The 24,904-nt window shown below is 40.4% G+C and overlaps 1 protein-coding gene across 1 annotated transcript in view; it reads right to left on the bottom strand.

Annotated features, from left to right (window-relative positions):
- Positions 1–24,904, bottom strand: part of LOC137991612 (uncharacterized) — a 26,210-nt gene extending 1,306 nt beyond the window's left edge. Inside the window, exons 1-13 of the mRNA XM_068836672.1 lie at positions 23,236–24,904; positions 21,309–21,546; positions 20,535–20,730; positions 19,718–19,923; positions 18,506–18,742; positions 15,546–16,872; positions 12,878–12,976; positions 9,330–11,361; positions 6,972–7,323; positions 5,624–5,819; positions 4,651–4,856; positions 3,435–3,671; positions 1–1,800 (exon numbers count right to left, since the gene is read on the bottom strand). The exon at positions 1–1,800 is cut by the window's left edge and continues 1,306 nt beyond it. Of these exons, the coding sequence (XP_068692773.1) occupies positions 819–1,800; positions 3,435–3,671; positions 4,651–4,856; positions 5,624–5,819; positions 6,972–7,323; positions 9,330–11,361; positions 12,878–12,976; positions 15,546–16,872; positions 18,506–18,742; positions 19,718–19,923; positions 20,535–20,730; positions 21,309–21,546; positions 23,236–24,721 (7,794 nt within the window). The 5' untranslated portion in view covers positions 24,722–24,904 and the 3' untranslated portion in view covers positions 1–818. The remainder of the gene's footprint in view (positions 1,801–3,434; positions 3,672–4,650; positions 4,857–5,623; positions 5,820–6,971; positions 7,324–9,329; positions 11,362–12,877; positions 12,977–15,545; positions 16,873–18,505; positions 18,743–19,717; positions 19,924–20,534; positions 20,731–21,308; positions 21,547–23,235) is intronic.

Genomic DNA, 24,904 nt, shown 5'->3' with positions numbered 1-24,904 from the left:
ACCAGAGATAAGAATAATTTTGTGCAATTTCTAAAAAAAAAAAAAACGGAAGCCATTCTTCGGGAATTTTGAAGCTTGGCCAACTCCCTAATTTAAGCGAATTTTTTAGGTGGCCTTCGACACGCACGAGAAACCAGGAGACAGTTGCATAAAATTCAATTCAAGTTCTTCTTTTACTGTCTAGAGAGGTCATTTCGCCATTTCATGTTTTAGACACTCCCATTACCAAGACACGTTGTAACTGCACATTCTACCTCGCTCTTTCGTTATGGTCTTGCTAAGATCTAATACTGTGTTATTCTTTTGTTATTTCAGCGTTATTTATTATTATTATTATCGTTGTATCTTACCTCACGAACCCCCATTGCTAGATAAGTGTTGCTACAGGCAATCATTCAAATTAAAGATAAAGATTAAACAAAAAGATCAAAGATTATGACGCAATGCTTGTTTAAGGCTTTGCACATGATAATCAAGAAATTGACTTAACCGAGGGAAGACTAGGCCGGATAAAGGAAGGCAACTGAAACGTCATTTCAAGAACATTGTTTAGAAATTGATCATCGAAGATCCTTCCCAGCCACTGGAAATTACACGTCACGTATACCACGTACCAGTTGTTCGAAAATACAATTACGTTAATCCTGGATTAAACAATGAACGAAGTTTTATTTTTGAGTGTTGAAACTACGTTAAAACTAAATTTTTAGGTTGTAGTCAAGTGTAAAGAATTAAACTTAAGAATTAAACAAAAGTTTTTTTCCAAGATTAGCTTACCCGCCCATTTAAGGACACTTCGAAAAAAAACTCTTTTTTGATTACATAACTAAGCAATCGGAATCATTTTGTGACTGGCCCTTTTCGCTATCTGCACTGTGATTGGTCGGGTACGAATTCGAAGAAGTTTGACTTCTCCTGTCATACCGACTTGTGGACGTGCTAGCAGTGTATGAGGATGGTCTTGAAAATGCCGGCCCATTGATGTGATTCGAATTCCGAGTTGATGGGCCCCAAGAGGAAGGTCTCGAACTGTGGGCAATTGAAGATGAAGGCAAATATGAACGTGATGCTGCAGTGTGTGAAGATGTTCTCGTTGTGTTGGGGGATGATGAACTAGAACGAGAATTCTCTCTTGTTTTGTTTTTAGAAGCATACCAAGAAACGGCACCCGCGATCCCGACACCTGCGAGTAGTGCACATGCTGCAACGACCGCACCCGCTCCAAGATCATTACTTTCACTCTCTGATTCAGTAGTATGTCTTGGAGAGCGTTGTAGCTGTAGTGGGGCACTTGGAGCAATGTTGACCTTCCTCGGAACAGGCACTGGCTTTGCAGGTTGCTGCTGATAAACGCCTGGGTAGCCGCTGTAGCTTGTTTGTCGAAAAGCACAATACTCAATGATATACTCTGGGTAAAACTGATCTGTGTCAAAAACAACAAAAATACTTGGTGACCATGTATTATCCACACAGCAATCATAAAGGTCGCTGGCGGGATTACTTGGATTCTTCGCAGGGGGTCTACGATAGCTGGACTCGCCCTTGGTATAAGATCCAACAAGAACTTTGGCAACGAACATGAATTGGGAAGAGTTGTCGTCTTGTGAGGCGTACCAGTCGCTATACGAAGAATTCAATGCGAAATAGCTCCCCTCTCCGTATTTGGTCGCGTTCTTTCCGTGCAAACGCCAGTCGAAATTGTGCTTGCAGATAGCTTCAACAGAATTTGGGCTTGTTCCATGAAACAGTTGCTTCTCGTTAATCGATCCATTCCTTGCTGCTGACATGTTTTCTTTCATCCTAAAGAGTAAAGGACAAACGAAAAAACGTTAATTAGGTAATTAATCGATCAGCTAATTTGTTTTCAACGCCTTTCCAGAGATTTCCAGGAAACTGCCACAAACTGTAAGCTCAATTGATCTCGGCTGGAAGTAATCTAGGGCCGTAGAAGGAAAATGGTACAAGAGGCAAGATAAAGTAGCAGTGGGAACGTGAGCCCTTCGTTAGCGCTTCCATTATTTTACGGTGTAAAAGACAATAGGCCACTTCCGAGTTCATGTCTGCCTCCTTTTCAAAGCGAGTCTACGTGCGACGATTTTGTAATGGCTAGTTCTACTTTACATATGAATGAAAACTAATTTTCATAACAAAAACTTCGCACTTAGACTCGCTTTGAAGATGAGGCAGGCTTGAACTCGGAAATGGCCTATTCTCCAGGTCCCTGACTCATGCTGTGAATTCATAAGATAGGATTGTTACTTTGCACCCAGAAACCAAAGCTTAAGAAAAAATATAAAGGTTTAATAAGTTTGTGACTTAAAATCCAATGCTTGCCACGAAGTCCCACCACAAGTGTACGACTGTTGCGGGCTTTCGGTCACGTGTGTCTTCTGTAATTTTCCTTGAACAATTCTAGGTAAAAGCAGAAACCCATAAGGGTTGAAACGTGTAACGCGCGTTCACAGCTTCCGAATATTCAGTGCGAACTGATTGGTTGAATCAGTCAGTGCTAAGTACCATATTGGAAACCCCTCGCTCTTGTTGTTCCAAATATGGTACTTAGCAAATTGAATATTCAGAAGCTTGTTTCCCAGCACAAAAGGGGCCGTTACACGTTTCAACCCTTATGGGTTTCTGGTAAAAGTTCATGGGATATCTGCACACTTTGTTTTTCAGCAATTTGTCGCCTTAAGTATTGAAATAAAACGATCTGTACAATATTTTTTCTGTCAAAAACTAATTGATTCGTGAAAGCGAATCCGACGCTTTTCTTCTAAGCAAGAAGGTTGTTCTTTATTTATGCGTTCCCAGGCTGGTATTTCGTAACTATATTAATATGGGTTATCAATCCGAGCTCCAACCATTTTAAAGAACACGGGTTTTACATGCAAGTAAAGAAAGCCGCAAAAGCATGCAAAAGCATGCAAAGAAGCCGCACTTTTCCCAAACATTTCTATCCTAAGGTTCTCTTTCGGCTACCTCTGACCAGAACTGAAAATTAAATGCATCTAGTAAACACCTCTCCTGTCTATTGCCCAATTTGCAACAAAAAAAATTGTAAGAGTGTATCCCAAGGATGCTTTTTTAAAAGCAGGAAGTGACTGAAGTTGACGAGTCCGCAACCGGCTATAAATCCTCTTTACAAATTAAAGAATAAGATGTGGGGGGAGAGCTGGCATACATTAATACCATTCACTCACTTGATCAAGAGCTATGTTTTTCAACGAAAACAAAAGAAAAAGTTTGCATAATAATAGAGTTCAATTCTCGGAGGAATTAGTCGGGACACCAACATGGCCGCTGTTTCATTGTTTGGGGACGCCAATATGGCGGCCGTGACGTCATGTGAAATCCAAGAATAGTTGTACCAAACTGCTAAAACTACTGCAAAAACCCGGATCCAGAGCCTTGAGAAAGGGAAACGGGAAAATTACCTTTGATATTTCTCCCACATAAAGGGGTTTTGAACACGTTCAATCCTTACGATCTCCACATTTTTTTTGATTGATTTCCTGAACAGATTCTCCACGTCTTTAAATTCATCCGATAAAGAGGACAGTGGAACACGTCTATATTTTGTCGCGTACGGCATTAAAGACCAATGCGCGGGAAGCTGAAAAGTCTTCGTCTTTTTCTGTCGTTGCTGGTTAGCAAGTAACATAGTTTCAGACCTATCAAGAAAGAAAATCAATGACATCTCCTTTCCATCCAAGATACGCTCAAACGAGGACCGTTATGCAAGTAGCAGGAGTTTCCCTGGACCTTTCTCGAAAAATAAAAAGAAGAAAGGACCTCTTCCAAGCTCTTTCTGAAAAATAAGACAACAACCGTCTTGTGTGGAGCCGTGGGGCTTAATGTGTGCAGATTTCGGTTGTTTCAAAACTGCTCGAAAAGTAATCAAAGTAGGTAACCAAGATCATTCATTCATTCATGCATTCATGCATTCATGCATTCATTCATTCATTCATTCATTCATTCACATTCATTCATTCATTCACATTCATTCATTCATTCATTCATTCATTCACTCATTCATTCACATTCATTCATTCATTCATTCATTCATTCATTCATTCATTCATTCATTCATTCATTCATTCATTCATTCATTCATTTATAAAGACATAATTTCGGTAAGGTTTAGCATGGCTTTCGAATTCTAGAATTTTTAAAAGTAATCAGCCTCGTCCCCAGGGTATTGTCTGATCTAAAAAATGAGGACTTCTTGAACTTAGGATTTGGTTAATTTTAAAACTTATTTGTAATTTTGAATGTATGGTTATAAAATATCGCACAAGCGACTCCCGCTAATACCTTGATTACGTGGCATAGCGCATTTACTTGGAAGTTTTGCAGATACGGCGGCCATTTTGATTTCTATTGTTTCAAATAGCTATTATGGGATGCCCAGGGGGCAAATTAATATGTATTTGCTCCCTGAGCATCCCATAATGTCTCTCGAAACAATAGAAATCAAAATGGCCGCCGTATCTGCAAAAAGGGCTAATGCTTTATTCATTGAATAAAGATAATGTTTGTCTACAGTTTAAGAAAATCGAAAGATACTACTCTCGTACAGAGACAATTTTGAAATCACCATGAACAACAATATGGCCAACCTTTGACACTTGTAATACATTTGTACAGTACCTCTTCATCAACTGGATATCCTCTCTGGATACAAATTTTAAAGGTCGTCGTCTGACTTTTCTTGTGGTACCGTATTTCTCGTTTGTTTGGGTCATGTCAGATTCTGGAACAAAGTTTATTTTGTAGTCTTGGTCTGAAAGCCAAAAACCAAATCCATCTCTCTTATTTAAAAAGGCCTCCTCTAAGTCCTGCTGCAAATCTCTTCCCTATAGACAAACAAAACGTAGTCAGTTCCTTTTTGTGTTGTAACTAATAGGCCATTTCCGAGTTCATGTCTGCCTCCTCTTCAAAGCGAGTCTAAGTGCGAAGTTTTTGTGATGGTAATTAGTTCTACTTTAAATATGAATGAAAACTAATTTTCATAACAAAAACTTCGTTCCGCCAGGAACTCGGAAATGGCCTATTTAATCATTCTATGAGGGTATATTCTTTACAAAGTATAACAACAGCAGAAAACAGAATCATTCAAAATTAATCATGTAATAACATCCGTCAAACACTTAGAGCGGTTTTCAAATGAGTGTCGTGAAACGAAAACCAAAGTAATTACATTGGCCAATCAAAAAGGACAGTGACAATCCAGTAAACCAATCAAAACTCGAAGTAATTACACGTAGCCGACACAAAGCGCGGGAAAATGTGCACGCGTGAGCCACGATTGGTTTTGGTTTAATTTCACTTCTGATTGGTTGAAAAAGTGGCGCGAGAACTTTAAACCAATCACTGAGTGAAGTAATGCAAAACGAAGCAATTCGCTCATTACTTTTGACACTCAATTGACAACCGCTCTATGGGAAAAAGAGGGAATTAACCAGCGGCGAAGCTGCACAGCGCCTTCCGTGCCAACAATACCGTCAGCTACGCAGGGTATCAACACTCACTCTTGGCTTGGGTGCCACTTTTTTGTTCTTTTTACATTTTGACTTCATCCAGTGTCTGGTCTTCTTTATCTACTCCTGGTATAGCAACTTACCACGTGATCAACGTCATACTTTCTCCAGATGCCATACTCGTCCTTCCAGTACCAGATCCACTGAGTGGCCATGATGTTGTCGGGGTCCTGCACAGAGGAAACAGTGGACAGACGCCTAAGAGGGGCAGCGGTGTCAAAATCCCTCTGTAAAAGCATCATCTTATCCAAAAGAATCGTTGCCTTGTAATCGTTGTCTCTAAGCAAATAAAATGAAAGTGATAAACTTTTGACTGTGATCATAGAATCTCTGAGTGAATTGGCCAGGGATGGATCTGAACCGAAAGCACATAGGTAAGTACAAAACAGAAGGCAAGTTTCAAAATGTTTACGATTAAGAGGTTGATAATCTTTCGTCACTTTGTTTCGCGACTCTTGCTAAAAGCGAGACTCTTACATAGAGCAATACATTAAGCGCAGTGCATTCTGGTCGAAAGCGCGATGAATTATGGCTAAAAGCCAGCAAAGCCAAAAACATCGAGATTGTGCATTGATTTGTCTCAAACTAGTAGGGGTGACAGTGATGACAGTGGCGTTTGTAAGGAAAGATTGTTCAATTGTCTGGTGAATACACAACACTTAAAGTGCCCCTGTGATAAAAAAAAAACCACTTCCTTTTTTCCTTCAGATTTTGAAAGTGTGTTTGCTTAACACTTGACTGGCAAAATTTTGAGCTTTGATTGTTATCCAAAGGCCGTTTACTTTGAGTGTAAGTTTTGGATTTCACGGTCCTCCATTACTCACGTTCAAAACTGACCGATTGGACCTCAGACGGTTGGATCCAGGGAAAAGTGACGTCAGAGGCTCACTAGCTTAAAATTTCAGCGTGTGAACGCAGCTTATTATATATGCAAAGCGTGAGTTTAAAAGTCTGAAAGCCCAAAACCCCCGTGCTTCATATTAATTCTACGACGTACACACGTATTGCATTCTTAAACTAGTGAGCCTTTGACGTCATATTCTCCTCGATCCAGCACTCTCAAGAACATAATGTTAGTAATGGCGGACCATTAAATAAGAAAATTACAGTTAAAATAAAGAGGTGTCTTTTTGAAATCAAGGCTTAAAACGTGGGTCACTTAGTGTTTTGTTAACATAGTTTTGAAATCCAAAGAAAAATATGAATTGATTTTTTGGTCCCAGGGGCAGTTTAAATGCTGTCTACATGACAGCTTCGTATTTAATTTAAGACGTGTATATTCATTCGTCAAATTATCAAAATTAACAGAGAAGAATGTCGAGTATGGACTCCAGTGTATCTACAATCTACAAAAGAAAATCGATGTCGATCCGCAAAAGATTGAGTTTGTTTACATGAAAAAACCAACCTTATGGTCTGACCATCTCTTACCTCCCGAAAGAAAGCTGAACGTTGGTGACTTCACACTGCTCTCGCATCACATTACAGTAGGCTTTTTCGATTTCATCGTTGTCTCTCTCATTAAAACTTTTCCATACACTATTTGCTTTATACTGCCAGTGAAAGGGCAAAAGACAGTGATGCCTCTGGCATTTCAAGCCCTTCTTACACTTCCTAAGAAGAAAACCTGGGCAGATGAGTGCTTCTGGGTTTTCTTCGTGGATGTGCCTGTTTAATGATACCAAACAAGACAGAAAAATGAGCATAACTGGGAAGATTATGAAGAAAAACATCTTCAAGGTGAAACGCGTCAAATCCTCATCAAACGTTCCGTGAACACGGCCTCATCCTCTCCACTTAAAACAAAAAGCAAGCACAAAGAATGCCAAGTACACTGGATTTAATATATGAGCTCCTTAAAATAAGGCATGAAACAAGAAATATAAGTGATAGAAACCGACATTTCGGTGCATCTTGCGCCATTATCAAGGTTACATGAAGATAAAATGCGGTTGTTTATTTATTCAAGTGTGACCTGTGCGATGCAGGTTATGTCGGGTACACAAAAGGCCACCTTCACACGTTCGTCGAGGGACACCGTCAAAAGGCGTCATCTATTTACAGGCATTATTGCAAAGAACATAACAGTGCTGTTCCGAACAATTTCTGAGAACGCTTCAATGTAATCAAGAAATACACGAACAAAATGAAATGCTGTGTAGTCAATATCTTAAACCAGCATTGAATGTACAGTCGGATTCTCTTCGTGCTAAAGTATTCATGTTATTAGCTTAGCACTCTTTTATGCAAATTCGTTTCAACTTAGCCTTTTCACAAACCGCATTTTATCTTCATGTAACCTTGATAATGGCGCAAGATGCACCGAAACGTCGGTTTCTATCACTTATATTTCTTGTCTCATGTATTTCTAAATCGTTTCTTATAAGACTTTTAAAATAAGACAAAACATAATTTTTCTCTGCTCTGTTCGAAACTAATTTTACATTCCCGCCTTAAGGACGTTCGCGCGAAATTTTTCAACATTGATTTTTTTCTGAAACTTTTACCACTGTAAGATGATGAGTTAGTTATGTCAGAAATGTAAAAAAAAAAATGGGGGTCACCGACTTCGTTTTGGATAGATCATGCCCGGAAAATCACCCAAAATGGGACAAAATCGGGCTTCGTTAGCGATTAAGGCCAGTGTCTGTAAACCCAAATATATTGCAATTAAATCTTTGAAGTGAAATCTTCTCTGCCGAATATTGTTTAAGTGGACTTACTAAGTGAATTTAGTCAACTGGTGAGGTTCCTTAAAGATCAAGTTCGCATTTAGCGACCACAGTTTCACGCGCCTTGCAGCCGCAAGATGGCAGGATTTGATGTCCCGTGAGCAGAAATCTTGAAATTTTTTTAACTTCTCACATTGATTTTTTGTTCATTTTTGGACAACGTGGACATAATTGTAAATAAAATCCGTTTCTGGAAAGAAAAATAGGGGTCACCGAACGTCCAAGACCGTTAAATCCAGGCAAAGCTATAGCAATGGCCTTTTGCCCTATCATCTCTCATTTTATTACTTAGCGCGCGCGCTCGTGTATGACGTGGCGTGTGAATTTGCGTGCGCAGTAAGGATGCGCAGAAACAATTGGCGCGAACGTCCTTAAGCAGCCAATGGTCCGGAATGCAGCTGTGGGCTTAAACGCTAGAATAGAAGATAATAAGCTCTTCCAAAACACTCTTTTAAAATGCACTGTGACATAGTTTCCACAAGCGATACAAAAAGGTTTTCATTCGTCTTTGACAGCGTGGTTTATTGTCATAAACCCATTCACCGAAATACATGTGTCAGAACACTACGTTAGCGAACGAAGCAGCATAACCATAATTAATAATAATTAACAATTATTCCACGAGCGCGCGTTAGATATGAGATGATAAATAGCCAACGAGGCGCATAACGCCGAGTTGGCTACAATAATCTCATATGCAACAAGCGGGAGTAGAATAAACGCCCACATATCATGAATAAACCTCCCCTGCTTTATTTTGTAAAAAGAAAAAAACCGATGCGTACGACTTAATGATATTTGTAGAGCATGGTCCAATAGGTCATCTACCATGATGGCTAAGACAATCAAACCTCTACAATTGCGTCATCCAATGATCCGGTACTTAATACTTGAATATATAGTATTCAGGTTGAGCCGTAGCAATTTAAAGATCGTATGAAAAGTCCTCACAAAAGATGAAGGGCATTGTGCTAGTCAGAGTTTTATTCCTCGCCGTTTGAAAAACCCATTTCACTGTTAGGGGAGAAACCAAATGAAGAATGATAACAAAACTAACCTGCTTCCTTGCTTTTAGTCGAATCGTCGCAAACAAGTATGATCCACTTGACTATATTGCGGCTCAGATAGTTTAGCTGATAACGCTTAAGGATCGCGTCTGTTTGACGGGTGTGCATGGCTGAATCGTGTTCCAAGTCGCACTCACTAACCTCACAGCAACTCTTTTTCAAATGCTTGCTGCAGATGTGTATTCTGCCGCACGAGTCACCTCGATCACAGATGCCATTGTTGTACTTTGCACAGGCCTGCGGTGTCGAAGATAGCACGAGCTTGCGTAGTACCTCGTCTGTTAACGTATCCAGTTTAATACTTTTTAGCAATTTTTTGTTCCTCTCATCTTGAAAGTTGTGATTCCTTGAGCATGTTACTCCATTAATACACGAATAAGTGATGTACTCCCTGCAGACGTGCAAGTGTACGCAGTTCTGTTTTTCGCACTTTGCTTTGCCAGCCCCGTTGTTGTAACTCAAACATATCCGCGCCCTTCTGGAATAAGCAGCCACTTGTAAAATCATTCCGTGTTCGCTTTCAGTGAGCAAAAAGCCTACTTTCATTTTGCGAAACCAGCCCTCGACGTTTTTAAATTCGCGAGGAAATAAATCTCTTCGTTTGGAAATCACAGAAAAAGAAACTGAGCACTGATATTCCTTACAAAGAGTTTCGAAGACTTTCATTTCCGATGGTTCCTTATAGGTTGTCACAACAGCAGCCCTCTCCGGGCAAACAGAGAAGTTAAGGTTGCTCTGGTTGCCACAGAACATACTCTCGCTGCCCGTTTTGGTCGGCGGATTGCATTTTTGGCTTTGGACTGAGCTTTCTTCCACAAACATTCTCATATTGTTTTCAAGATGACACGAATTCGACTTGTTTTCTTCAACTGTTTTTGACGTTCCCGAAGTACGGTTCGCTTTTTGAAAACCAGGCCGACTTACTGTCCCAGAAGTTGAGTCATTATCCTCCAGATAAAACTGTGCAACCATCTTTTTAGAATAAAAGTTTGCTAAATTCTTCTCCTCGTGAGATAAATTCAAATTGTCTTCGTCTTCCGTAACGTTAATATTATTCGGTGGAAATGCTCCCTTTTCAGGCTTGGATGAGGTTGAAATACTTTCCAAGTTGTTACTGAAATTCTTAAGAGGCCCGCAGGCTGTGTCTTCCTTTGTTGGTTGAGGTCGAATTTTTGATGAGGTTGGTGTGTTATAGTATATGTCGCTGGGCGTCGCATACTGAGCTAATATTCCGTCGCCTAAAGTCTTAGATCTTTGGCTGGTATCTGCTTTCGGTCGAACAACTGAATTGGTGGAGTTTTTTATCGAAGCAGTGGCGTATACACTATCACTGCTACCCTCCTTGAAGAGTTGCTTGGCGTTGCCCAAAATTTGCGGAACTAAAACACTGCAGCGAACGAATTCGATTGGCAAGGAAGGATGAGGCACAAGATCAAACTGATTCAGAATGGCCCTGTTGTGGTTATTAACGAGGCTGTGTGACAAGGTACAACCACAATGCGACCCCTGGACCGCCATAAAACACACGTGAAGACGGAAACATTTGTTAGAGTTACATCCTCCTCGCAAGTACAACTGACAAACCTGTGGCAGACTCCTCCCAACGATCTTCTTCACTAACGTATTGGGATATTTGTCGATTCCAAGCTGTTGTGTCTTAACGCGGTTTTCGTTGTCGAAAAAATCATGTGATCGACTACATTTACCACCACAATGTCCTTCAAGAAACCCTTTACAAATGTGCCAGAACTTGCATTTTCCTTTCGCTCGTCGGCACGAACCCTTATCAGCGTATTGTTTACAAACTTTCTTCTTTAAGTGAACTCGTACGCCTTCGATTTTGCCATCATTTTCTATCACAACAACGCCACGTTGAGTCTTCAACCAATTTCTTGCCTGTAGCTCAGATTTTCTTCCTCTTAAGGGCGAAGAAACATCCTCCAAAAGAACAGACAGTTCGACATAACCGCCAAACTCGCAAATAAAACTAAATACAGCCTTTGCCAAAACATCATCCGCCATCTTGATAACTCACGAATTTACAGCTCTTGATTCCGAGCAAGGAACAAGTTAATTCCCGCTAACTTGTGAATTAACACTTCCAACCTTTAAATTTGAACCAAAAGCAAAGAATGCTTATCTAAATGGCTTTTAAGCACAGCCGTTCTGATCAATAGGATCACAGCATGAACAACGACTTTAATATTGATGACGGGCACGTCATTTAATATTAATGACCGCGCGCGCATCGCGTGTATTTCTTCTGATTGAATTTGACACTCGGTTTCTCCAATTTTAAATGAAAAGTAGCTTTCACGTTGCGAAATCTTCGCTATATGCTGCTGAACGGAAACAACTGATTTCTCTTTGGATTCTTTTGAGTTCGTCCACAAGCAGTTTGCCACCTTGTTGGAAACCGGAAGTTACAATCGTTGATTGCGTCAACTATTAAAGTGATTGTGATCAAGCCGGTGTTGGCGCAAAATTTCGAATAGTTTTCTGAACTATTTGTTTCTTTACATATCTGTTTTTGTTGATAACGCAAGGTTTCCTAATTTATGCATATATGTGCGCAGTCAAACATTGATTATTCGGACGTTAATGAGTCCCTAAGGGTCAGTGACATAAAAAGGGGAGAGCCGCAGGGAATATTCGCATGCCCAGAGGGGCATGGACAACTGAGGGTAATAATGATTACTCCTCCCCCCAGCCCTGCGAGGCTTGTGAAACTAGACAAGGAGGAACATAGATTCTCCTTTTATTTATTTATTTTTTAATTCAATTATATTATGTTAATCACTATCCTTTGGGAAAATTTGGATGGCGGGGAAGGCAGAGCCTATGCTCCCTAGGGTAGCGGTGTCCCTAGGAGGACCCCCTAGACTAGCTGTGTCTTTAGAGGCAACCCTACGCTAAAATGTAACATAGGGTGGACCTGAAGAGGGGTGCCCTTCTGGAAGGAGAAAAGGTCAGATGGTGAGTTGTACCATCTTGGAGTATGCAATCCGGACCTATTGCCAAGGAGGGATGTGCCACCTACTGTGGGGTAAAGTGCAGCCCAGGGTGCACTTCCCTGCCAGGATTGTGTGAGCCCAAACTATTATGGTCAGGAATGGGGGAACACAATCACCCCACAGTAAATTGTGTGGACGTTGGCTGGAATACCAACTGCCAAAGAAAATAGTATACGATATAGGCATGCCTCAGGGGGATCGAAAAACCCATTTCTCCTTGTTTGGTTTGCACATGTATTTTAAAATGGAGGTCTAGGGATAGGAGAAGAAACCCAACTACAGGGTGGAAAGGAGAAAATAGCTTCTGACGCCAACCAAGAATAATATTACTGATAAAAATAGTAAGAGAAATTTTTAAGAGTACCTAGTAATCATGATACTGGTCATCATGTAGACAACAAAGAAGGGTCTAACCTACAATTATTGCTTCAGTTCATTGTCAGTTGTTTAGGGATAGCCAGCAGTGTTTCTTGAGGAGTTCTTATGTCACGTTCATAGCAGTCAGAAGACCAGCGGCCCAGTACCTTGATTAACCAGGCAGGAATCCCTGCAGCAGCTGCAGTAGTAGCAGTGCCAATACGGAAGCTATGCGAGAAATATTGTTCAGGTTGTATGCCACATTGCTGCAGGACATAAAGAGTGCAACTCAAAGCATGACTAATGGCATGGAGGGTTTACATAAGGCGAGACAGGTGAGAATCGTGTGATGTTGTGCAAAAATTACTGGAAGCTTTGGCAACCGCTTTATCATTGTAAAAGTGAAAGTACTTTGAGCTAAACAATGAGCTATTGACTACTGGACAAGCATTGATTGCAAGGGTGAGGAGAGTAGAGTACGCTAGTGACAAGTGAGGAAAACTAGTACTCCCTTAGCACTCGTTACTTTTGGTTGAATTAACTAACTTTGGGTAGTTCTTTTAACTTACGATAATGACTATTCTACCCCAAAAGAAACTGGTTAATTCTACCATTTGAGAGTTACTTCAACCTCTTTTAAATATTTATTTCAAACCAAAAGCATTCACTTATTTTAGACCATTTTAAAATGGTTAAACTGACTAAAATAAAGGAATCGTCCCTGATGCACTTTATAACAATTTTAATTAGTCATTTCAACTAGTCAATTTTTACAGTGTATTCTCAGTAACTGATTTACTATTGTCCCATTTCAGACCACGTGATGTTCGAATTTTCCTTTTCAAGTTTTTTCATGTTATTCGTATTTATTAAGCACGCGCTTAAGACGACATTTGAAAGAAACTGTTCTCTAGAGTAACATCACGTGGTCTGAAATGGAAAACAAAACGTACTAGCTAAAGTGGTTAAATTCAACAATGGTAAATAATTTTAAAAGACTGGAATAACAGCAGTAACAGCAGCAACAAGTTGAACCACATCATAACAAACAAAGCAGATGAATGAATTTCTAATTACAAATTATTATAATCAGTTTGCCACTATCAACTTAGAGGATCTTGCCAACACAACTCCCCCTCAACATCATAAAGCGTACGACCGAGACACGGTAAAGTTTTTTGCATTTCGTGCCTCCAGCCACAAATTCTTCTTTTCCGTAGTAACAAGTAATCGGCAAATTAAAAAAGATGAACGCGCAAGTTAATTCAACGCCTGTTAACACGGAGGTGGGTTAACCCGCCTAAGGGTAAGTTCACCAAGGTGGGGTAATCCGCCTGTCCATGTACATGATGAGGTAACCCACCCAGCCGGGGTCGCATTTTGCCATGTAAATATTTGAAGGCGGGGTAACCCGCCAACCCGGGGTCGGCTCGTGTCACGATATACTGCCTTTGGCGGAGACGTTGCAGTATTAAAAGTGATAATAAGGAGCCACAGCACTGAATAGTTGAAGCCAGAGAAGCTGGTGGGAGTAAAAGAGCATTAACCGCCAAAATACGTCGCTCACCCGCCATTTTACCTGTTTACGTACCACGCAATAGCCTCGAAAAAGGTCACCCGGGACTCGAGTTACGCCACTTCCATGTAAACAGGCAAGAATATTAACGTTATCGAAACCACGAGCAAGAACAGTGGAGAATTCTGCTATTTTAGGCCTTGTTTACGAATAGAGGGGGTCACTCTCTGGGCGTGTTTAAAACATAAAATGACGAAACAGCGAAATGGCGATTCTTCCTCTGTCTCCTCACTTCTAGGCCCTGCTTAAAAAATCCGATTTTTTGGGGGGGAGGGGGGAGTATTTTTAGAGCTTCAAGAGATTTGGAGGAACATTTAGAGATTTTTGGGATTATGTTAAAGATATTTCTGTCATATCAGCAGAAAGCTTACCAAAGCCATAGAATTTTCAAGGTGACTCAGTTTTTTTGACACTATATGATTTTTAAAGACTTTTAGGAGTTTTTATGGGAACTTTTTGCAACCGGATAAGAATAATTTTTGTGCAATTTCTAAAAAAAAAAAAATACGGAAGCCATTCTTCGGGAATTCTAAAGCTTGGCCAACTCCCTAATTTAGGTGAATTTTTTAGGTGGCCTTAGACACGCACAAGAAACCAGGAGACAATTGCATAAAATTCAATTCAATTTCTTCTTTTACTGTCTAGAGAGGTCATTTCGCCATTTCATGTTTTAGACACTCCCATTACCAAGACACGTTGTAACTGCACATTATTATTATTATTATTATTATTATTATTATTATTATTATTATTATTATTATTATTATTATTATTATTATTGTACCTTACCTCACGAACCCCCATTGCTAGGTAAGTGTTGCTACAGGCAATCATTCAAATTAAAGATAAAGATTAAACATAAAGATCAAAGATTATGACGCAATGCTTGCTTAAGGCTTTGCACATGATAATCAAGAAATTGACTTAAACGAGGGAAGACTAGGCCGGATAAAGGAAGACAACTGAAACGTCATTTCAAGAACATTGTTTAGAAATTGATCATCGAAGATCCTTCCCAGCCACTGGAAATTACACGTCACGTATAACACGTACCAGTTGTTCGAAAGTACAATTACGTTAATCCTGGATTAAACAATGAACGAAGTTTTATTTTTGAGTGTTGAAAGTACGTTAAAACTAAATTTTTAGGTTGTAGTCAAGTGTAAAGAATTAAACTTAAGAATTAAACTGAAGTTTTTTTCCAAGATTAGCTTACCCGCCCATTTAAGGACACTTCGAAAAAAACTCTTTTTTGATTACATAACTAAGCAATCGGAATCATTTTGTGATTGGCCCTTTTCGCCATCTGCACTGTGATTGGTCGGGTACGAATTCGAAGAAGTTTGACTTCTCCTGTCATACCGACTTGTGGACGTGCTAGCAGTGTATGAGGATGGTCTTGAAAATGCCGGCCCATTGATGTGATTCGAATTCCGAGTTGATGGGCCCCAAGAGGAAGGTCTCGAACTGTGGGCACTTGAAGATGACGGCAAATATGAACGTGATCCTGCAGTGTGTGAAGATGTTCTCGTTGTGTTGGGGGATGATGAACTAGAACGAGAATTCTCTCTTGTTTTGTTTTTAGAAGCATACCAAGAAATGGCACCCGCGATCCCGACACCTGCGAGTAGTGCACATGCTGCAACGACCGCACCCGCTCCAAGATCATTACTTTCACTTTCTGATTCACTGTCGCTCGAATGGCTTGGATAAGAAATCGACTGTAATGGAACACGTGGAGCGATGTCGACCTCTGGAGACTGTGGATAAACAAATTTATTTACTCGGTGCACCTCTTGCGGATGTAATGGATCAGTAATGTGACTAGTATTCCAGGTTGGTAGGTTCGACGAAGATGATCTCGAACTATACACGGCATTTGAAGTTGAGGAAGAATAAGGACTTGAAGCTACACGTGATACAGCACTGGAATAAGGGGAAGCCACGCTCGGTGCCGTATCAGCTGACATTGGGTAAGATGTCCCCGGGTCATGCAAGCTGGCTGTTACCGGATTGGTTGAAATGTTACCACTGGCAGTAGTATGTCTTGGAGAGCGTTGTAGCTGTAGTGGGGCACTTGGAGCAATGTTGACCTTCCTTGGAACAGGCACTGGCTTTGCAGGTTGCTGCTGATAAACGCCTGGGTAGCCGCTGTAGCTTGTTTGTCGAAAAGCACAATACTCCATGATATACTCTGGGTAAAACTGATCTGTGTCAAAAACAACAAAAATACTTGGTGACCATGTGTTATCCACACAGCAATCATAAAGGTCGCTGGCGGGATTACTTGGATTCTTCGCAGGGGGTCTACGATAGCTGGACTCGCCCTTGGTATAAGATCCAACAAGAACTTTGGCAACGAACATGAATTGGGAAGAGTTGTCGTCTTGTGAAGCGTACGAGTCGCTATAAGAAGAATTCAATGCAAAATAGCTCCCCTCTCCGTATGTGGTCGCGTTCTTTCCGTGCAAACGCCAGTCGAAATTGTGCTTGCAGATAGCTTCAACAGAATTTGGGCTTGTTCCATGAAACAGTTGCTTCTCGTTAATCGATCCATTCCTTGCTGCTGACATGTTTTCTTTCATCCTAAAGAGTAAAGGACAAACGAAAAAACGTTAATTAGGTAATTAATCGATCAGCTAATTTGTTTTCAACGCCTTTTCAGAGATTTCGAGGAAACTGCCACAAACTGTAAGCTCAATTGATCTCGGCTGGAAGTAATCTAGGGCCGTAGAAGGAAAATGGTACAAGAGGCAAGATAAAGTAGCAGTGGGAACGTGAGCCCTTCGTTAGCGCTTCCATTATTTTACGGTGTAAAAGACAAAGGCCACTTCCGAGTTCATGTCTGCCTCCTTTTCAAAGCGAGTCTACGTGCGACGATTTTGTAATGGCTAGTTCTACTTTACATATGAATGAAAACTAATTTTCATAACAAAAACTTCGCACTTAGACTCGCTTTGAAGATGAGGCAGGCTTAAACTCGGAAATGGCCTATTCTCCAGGTCCCTGACTCATGCTGTGAATTCATAAGATAGGATTGTTACTTTGCACCCAGAAACCAAAGCTTAAGAAAAAATATAAAGGTTTAATAAGTTTGTGACTTTAAATCCAATGCTTGCCACGAAGTCCCACCACAAGTGTACGACTGTTGCGGGCCTTCGGTCACGTGTGTCTTCTGTAATTTTCCTTGAACAATTCTAGGTAAAAGCAGAAATCCATAAGGGTTGAAACGTGTAACGCGCGTTCACAGCTTCCGAATATTCAGTGCGAACTGATTGGTTGAATCAGTCAGTGCTAAGTACCATATTTGGAAACCCCTCGCTCTTGTTGTTCCAAATATGGTACTTAGCAAATTGAATATTCAGAAGCTTGTTTCCCAGCACAAAAGGGGCCGTTACACGTTTCAACCCTTATGGGTTTCTGGTAAAAGTTCATGGGATATCTGCACACTTTGTTTTTCAGCAATTTGTCGCCTTAAGTATTGAAATAAAAAGATCTGTACAGTATTTTTTCTCTCAAAAACTAATTGATTCGTGAAAGCAAATCCGACGCTTTTCTTCTAAGCAGGAAGGTTGTTCTTTATTTATGCGTTCCCAGGCTGGTATTTCGTAACTATATTAATATGGGTTATCAATCCGAGCTCCAACCATTTTAAAGAACACGGGTTTTACATGCAAGTAAAGAAAGCCGCAAAAGCATGCAAAACATGCAAAGAAGCCGCACTTTTCCCAAACATTTCTATCCTAAGGTTCTCTTTCGGCTACCTCTGACCAGAACTGAAAATTAAATGCATCTAGTAAACACCTCTCCTGTCTATTGCCCAATTTGCAACAAAAAAAATTGTAAGAGTGTATCCCAAGGATGTTTTTTTAAAAGCAGGAGGTGACTGATGTTGACGAGTCCGCAACCGGCTATAAATCCTCTTTACAAATTAAAGAATAAGATGTGGGGGGAGAGCTGGCATACACCAATACCATTCACTCACTTGATCAAGAGCTATGTTTTTCAACGAAAACAAAAGAAAAAGTTTGCATAATAATAGAGTTCAATTCTCGGAGGAATTAGTCGGGACACCAACATGGCCGCTGTTTCATTGTTTGAGGACGCCAATATGGCGGCCGTGACGTCAAGTGAAATCCAAGAATAGTTGTACCAAACTGCTAAAACTACCGCAAAAACCCGGATCCGCAGCCTTGAGAAAGGGAAACGGGAAAATTACCTTTGATATTTCTCCCACATAAAGGGGTTTTGAACACGTTCAATCCTTACGATCTCCACACTTTTTTTGATTGATTTCCTGAACAGATTCTCCACGTCTTTAAATTCATCCGATAAAGGGGACAGTGGAACACGTCTATATTTTGTCGCGTACGGCATTGAAGACCAATGCGCGGGAAGCTGAAAAGTCTTCGTCTTTTTCTGTCGTTGCTGGTTAGCAAGTAACATAGTTTCAGACCTATCAAGAAAGAAAATCAATGGCATCTCCTTTCCATCCAAGATACGCTCAAACGAGGACCGTTTTGCAAGTAGCAGGAGTTTCCCTGGACATTTCTCTAAAAATAAAAAGAAGAAAGGACCTCTTCCAAGCTCTTTCTGAAAAATAAGACAACAACCGTCTTGTGTGGAGCCGTGGGGCTTAATGTGTGAAGATTTCGGTTGTTTCAAAACTGCTCGAAAAGTAATCAAAGTAGGTAACCAAGATCATTCATTCATTCATGCATTCATGCATTCATTCATTCATTCACATTTATTCATTCATTCACATTCATTCATTCATTCACACTCATTCATTCATTCATTCATTCATTCATTCACATTCATTCATTCATTCATTCATTCACATTCATTCATTCATTCATTCATTCATTCATTCACATTCATTCATTCATTCATTCATTTATAAAGACATAATTTCGGTAAGGTTTAGCATGGCTTTCGAATTCTAGAATTTTTAAAAGTAATCAGCCTCGTCCCCAGGGTCTTGTCCGATCTAAAAATGACGACTTCTTGAACTTAGGATTTGGTTAATTTTAAAACTTATTTGTAATTTTGAATGTATAGTTATAAAATATCGCACAAGCGACTCCGCTAATACCTTGATTACGTGGCATAGCGCATTTACTTGGAAGTTTTGCAGATACGGCGGCCATTTTGATTTCTATTGTTTTAAATAGCTATTATGGGATGCCCAGGGGGCAAATTAATATGTATTTGCTCCCTGAGCATCCCATAATGTCTCTCGAAACAATAGAAATCAAAATGGCCGCCGTATCTGCAAAAAGGGCTAATGCTTTATTCATTGAATAAAGATAATGTTTGTCTACAGTTTAAGAAAATCGAAAGATACTACTCTCGTACAGAAAGAATTTTGAAATCACCATGAACTACAAAATGGCCAACCTTTGACACTTGTAATACATTTGTACAGTACCTCTTCATCAACTGGATATCCTCTCTGGATACAAATTTTAAAGGTCGTCGTCTGACTTTTCTTGTGGTACCGTATTTCTCGTTTGTTTGGGTCATGTCAGATTCTGGAACAAAGTTTATTCTGTAGTCTTGGTCTGAAAGCCAAAAACCAAATCCATCTCTCTTATTTAAAAAGGCCTCCTCTAAGTCCTGCTGCAAATCTCTTCCCTATAGACAAACAAAACGTAGTCAGTTCCTTTTTGTGTTGTAACTAATTTAATCTATGAGGGTATATTCTTTACAAATACCCGAATAAGTATAAAGACAGCACAAAACAGAATCATTCAAAATTAATCATGTAATAACAGCCGTCAAACACTTAGAGCGGTTTTCAAATGAGGGTCGTAAAACCAAAACCAAAGTAATTACTTTGGCCAATCAAAAAGGACAGTGACAATCCAGTAAACCAATCAAAACTCGAAGTAATTACACGTAGCCGACACAAAGCGCGGGAAAATGTGCACGCGTGAGCCACGATTGGTTTTGGTTTAATTTCACTTCTGATTGGTTGAAAAAGTGGCGCGAGAACTTTAAACCAATCACTGAGTGAAGTAATGCAAAACCAAGCAATTCGCTAATTACTTTCGACACTCAATTGACAACCACTCTATCCTGCGTAGGAGAGGGAATTAACCAGCGGCGAAGCTGCACAGCGCCTTCCACGCCAACAATACCGCAAACACTCGCTCTTGGCTTGTGTGCCACTTTTTTGTTCTTTTTACATTTTGACTTTATCCAGTGCCTGGTCTTCTTTATCTACTCCTGATATAGCAACTTACCACGTGATCTACGTCATACTTTCTCCAAGTGCCATACTCGTCCTTCCAGTACCAGATCCACTGAGTGGCCATGATGTTGTCGGGGTCCTGCACAGAGGAAACAGTGGACAGACGCCTAAGAGGGGCAGCGGTGTCAAAATCCCTCTGTAAAAGCATCATCTTATCCAGAAGAATCGTTGCATCGTAATCTTTGTCTCTAAGCAAATAAAATGAAAGTGATAAACTTTTGACTGTGATCAAAGAATATATGTGTGAGTTGGCCAGGGATGGATCTGAACCGAAAGCACATAGGTAAGCACAAGACAGGACGCAAGTTTCAAAATATTTACGATTAAGAGGTTGATAATCTTTCGTCACTTTGTTTCGCGACTCTTGCTAAAAGCGAGACTCTTCCATAGAGCAATACATTCTGCGCAGTGCATTCTGGTCGAAAGCGCGATGAATTATGGCAAAAACCCAGCAAAGCCAAAAACATCGAGATTGTGCATTGATTTGTCTCAAACTACTAGGGGTGACAGTGATGACCGTGGCGATTGTAAGGAAAGACTGTTCAATTGTCTGGTGAATACACAACACTTAAATGCTGTCTACATGACAGCTTCGTATTTAATTTAAGACGTGTATATTCATTCGTCAAATTATGAAAATTAACGCAGCAGAATGTCGAGTACGGACTCCAGTGTATCTACAATCTACAAAAGAAAATCGATGTCGATCAAAAGATTGAGTTTGTTTACATGAAAAAACCAACCTTATGGTCTCACCATCTCTTACCTCCCAAAAGAAAGCTGAACGTTGGTGACTTTACACTGCTCTCGCATCACATTACAGTAGGTTTTCTCGATTTCATCGTTGTCTCTCTCATTAAAACTCTTCCATACACTATTTGCTTTATACTGCCAGTGAAAGGGCAAAAGACAGTGATGCCTCTGGCATTTGAAGCCCTTCTTACACTTCCTAAGGAGAAAACCTGGGCAGATGAGTGCTTCTGGGTTTTCTTCGTGGATGTGACCTGTTAAATGATACCAAACAAGACAGAAAAATGAGCATAACTGGGAAGATTATGAAGAAAAACATCTTCAAGGAGAAACGCGTCAAATCCTCATCAAACGTTCCGTGAACACGGCCTCATCCTCTCCACTTAAAACAAAAAGCATGCACAAAGAATGCCAAGTACACTGGATTTAATATACAAGCTCCTTAAAATAAGGCATGAAACAAGAAATATAAGTGATAGAAACCGACGTTTCGGTGCATCTTGCGCCATTATCAGGGTTACATAAAGATAAAATGCGGTTTGTGAAAAGGCTACGTTGAAACGAATTTGCATAAAACAGTGCCAAGCTAATTACATGAATACTGTAGCACGAAGAGAATCCGACTGTACATTCAATGCTGGTTTAAGATATTGAATACACAGCATTTCATTTTGTTCGTGCATTTCTTGATTACATTGAAGCGTGCTAAGAAATTGTTCGGAACAGCAGTGTTATGTTCTTTGCAATAATGCCTGTAAATAGATGACGCCTTTTGACGGTGTCCCTCAACGCACGTGTGAAGGTGGCCCTTTGTGTACTCGACATAACCTGCATCGCACAGGTCACACTTGAATAAATAAACAACGCATTGCTGGGTTACGATGTTAGGCTTGGGCTCACGCAAGCTTAGATCTTGTTTAAGCTTGCGGCTAGTAAACACGGTTTGAATGGTCTTTTGCACCTTGCTGCTAAGATCTCTAAGTTGTCGTTTGACAGACACTGCAGCATCCTGAACAGGATGGCGTCAACTATCCGGATGGCGTCATCGGTATGCTGTTTAGGCTGGTCCACTGCGACTCTCGAGGTGATAAACCTGTTGACGACGGAATCATTAAGGTGATTCGGATACCTCAGCTTACGGAAAATTTCTCTCAGACGTTCACACTCTTCTGAAAAATGTCGGTTTCTATCACTTTTAAAATAAGAAAAAACAAAATTTTTCTCTCCTCTGTTCGAAAATAAATTTTACATTCCCGCCTTAAGCAGCCAATGGTCCGGAATGCAGCTGTGGTGTTAAAAGCTAGAATAGAAGATAATAAGATCTTCCAAAACACTTTTTTTTATGCACTGTGACATATTTTCCGCAAGCGATACAAAAAGGTTTTCATTCGTCTTTGACAGCGTGGTATATTGTCATAAACCCATTCACCGAAATACATGTGTCAGAACACTACGTTAGCGAACGAAGCAGCATAACCATAATTAATAATAATTAACAATTATTCCACGAGCGCGCGTTGGATATGAGATGATAAATAGCCAACGAGGCGCATAACGCCGAGTTGGCTACAATAATCTCATATGCAACAAGCGCGAGTAAAATAAAAGCCCACAAATCATGGATAAATCTCTCCTGCTTTATTTTGTAAAATGAAAAAAAACGATGCGTACGACTTACTGATATTTGTAGAGCATGGTCCAATAGGTCATCCACCATGATGGCTAAGACAATCAAACCTCTACAAATGCATCATCCAATGATCCGGTACTTAATACTTGAATATATAGTATTCAGGTTGAGCCGTAGCAATTTAAAGATCGTATGAAAAGTCCTCACAAAAGATGAAGGGCCTTGTGCTAGTCAGAGTTTTATTCCTCGCCGTTCGAAAAACCCATTTCACTGTTAGGGGAGAAACAAAATGAAGAATGATAACAAAACTAACCTGCTTCCTTGCTTTTAGTCGAATCGTCGCAAACAAGTATGATCCACTTGACTATATTGCGGCTCAGATAGTTTAGCTGATAACGCTCAAGGATCGCTTCTGTTTGACAGGTGTGCATGGCTGAATCGTGTTCCAAGTCACACTCACTACCCTCACTGCAACTCTTTTTCAAATGCTTGCTGCAGATGTGTATTCTGCCGCACGAATCACCTCGATCACAGATGCCATTGTTGTACTCTCCACAGGCTTGCGGTGTCGAAGATAGCACGAGCTTGCGTAGTACCTCGTCTGTTAACGTATCCAGTTTAATACTTTTTAGCAATTTTTTGTTCCTCTCATCTTGAAAGTTGTGATTCCTTGAGCATGTTACTCCATTAATACACGAATCAGTGATGTACTCCCTGCAGATGTGCAAGTGTCCGCAGTTCTGTTTTTCGCACTTTGCTTTGCCAGCCCCGTTGTTGTAACTCAAACATACCCGCGCCCTTCTGGAATAAGCAGCCACTTGTAGAATCATTCCGTGTTCGCTTTCAGTGAGTAAAAAGCTTCCTTTCATTTTTCGAAACCAGCCCTCGACGTTTTTAAATTCGCAAGGAAATAAATCTCTTCGTTTGGAAATCACAGAAAAAGAAACTGAGCACTGATATTCCTTACAAAGAGTTTCGAAGACTTTCATTTCCGCTGGTTCCTTATAGGTTATCACAACAGCAGCCCTCTCCGAGCAAACGGAGAAGTTACGGTTGCTCTGGTTGCCACAGAACATACTCTCGCTGCATACACTATCACTGCTACCCTCCTTGAAGAGTTGCTTGGCGTTGCCCAAAATTTGCGGATCCTTCGGAACCAAGACACTGCAGCGAACGAATTCGATTGGCAAGGAAGGATGAGGCACAAGATCAAACTGATTCAGAATGGCCCTATTGTGGTTATTAACGAGGCTGTGTGACAAGGAACAACCACAATGCGACCCCTGGACCGCCATAGAACACACGTGAAGACGGAAACATTTGTTAGAGTTACATCCCCCTCGCATGTACAACTGACAAACCTGTGGCAGACTCCACCCAACGATCTTCTTCACTAACGTATTGGGATATTTGTCGATTCCAAGCTGTTGTGTCTTAACACGGTTTTCGTTGTCGAAAAAATCATGTGATCGACTACATATACCACCACAATGTCCTTCAAGAAACCCTTTACAAATGTGCCAGAACTTGCATTTTCCTTTCGCTCGTCGGCACGAACCTTTATCAGCGTATTGTTTACAAATTTTCTTCTTTAAGTGAACTCGTACGCCCTCGATTTTGCCATCATTTTCTATCACAACAACGCCACGTTGAGTCTTCAACCAATTTCTTGCCTGTAGCTCAGATTTTCTTCCTCTTAAGGGCGAAGAAACATCCTCCAAAAGAACAGACAGTTCAACAAAACCACCAAACTCGCAAATAAAACTAAATACATCCTTTGCCAAAACATCATCCGCCATCTTGATAACTCACGAATTTACAGCTCTTGATTCCGAGCAAGGAACAAGTTAATTCCCGCTAACTTGTGAATTAACACTTCCGACCTTTAAATTTGAACCATTATGAAACGAAACCAAAAGCAAAGAATGCTTATCTAAATGGCTTTTAAGCACAGCCGTTCTGGTCAATACGATCACAGCATG

The sequence above is a fragment of the Montipora foliosa genome, chromosome 2 (genome assembly GCF_036669935.1).
Source record: "Montipora foliosa isolate CH-2021 chromosome 2, ASM3666993v2, whole genome shotgun sequence".
NCBI lineage: Eukaryota > Metazoa > Cnidaria > Anthozoa > Scleractinia > Acroporidae > Montipora > Montipora foliosa.
Note: the sequence above shows the minus strand (reverse complement) of the source record. Positions and strands in the feature narration are given on the sequence as shown.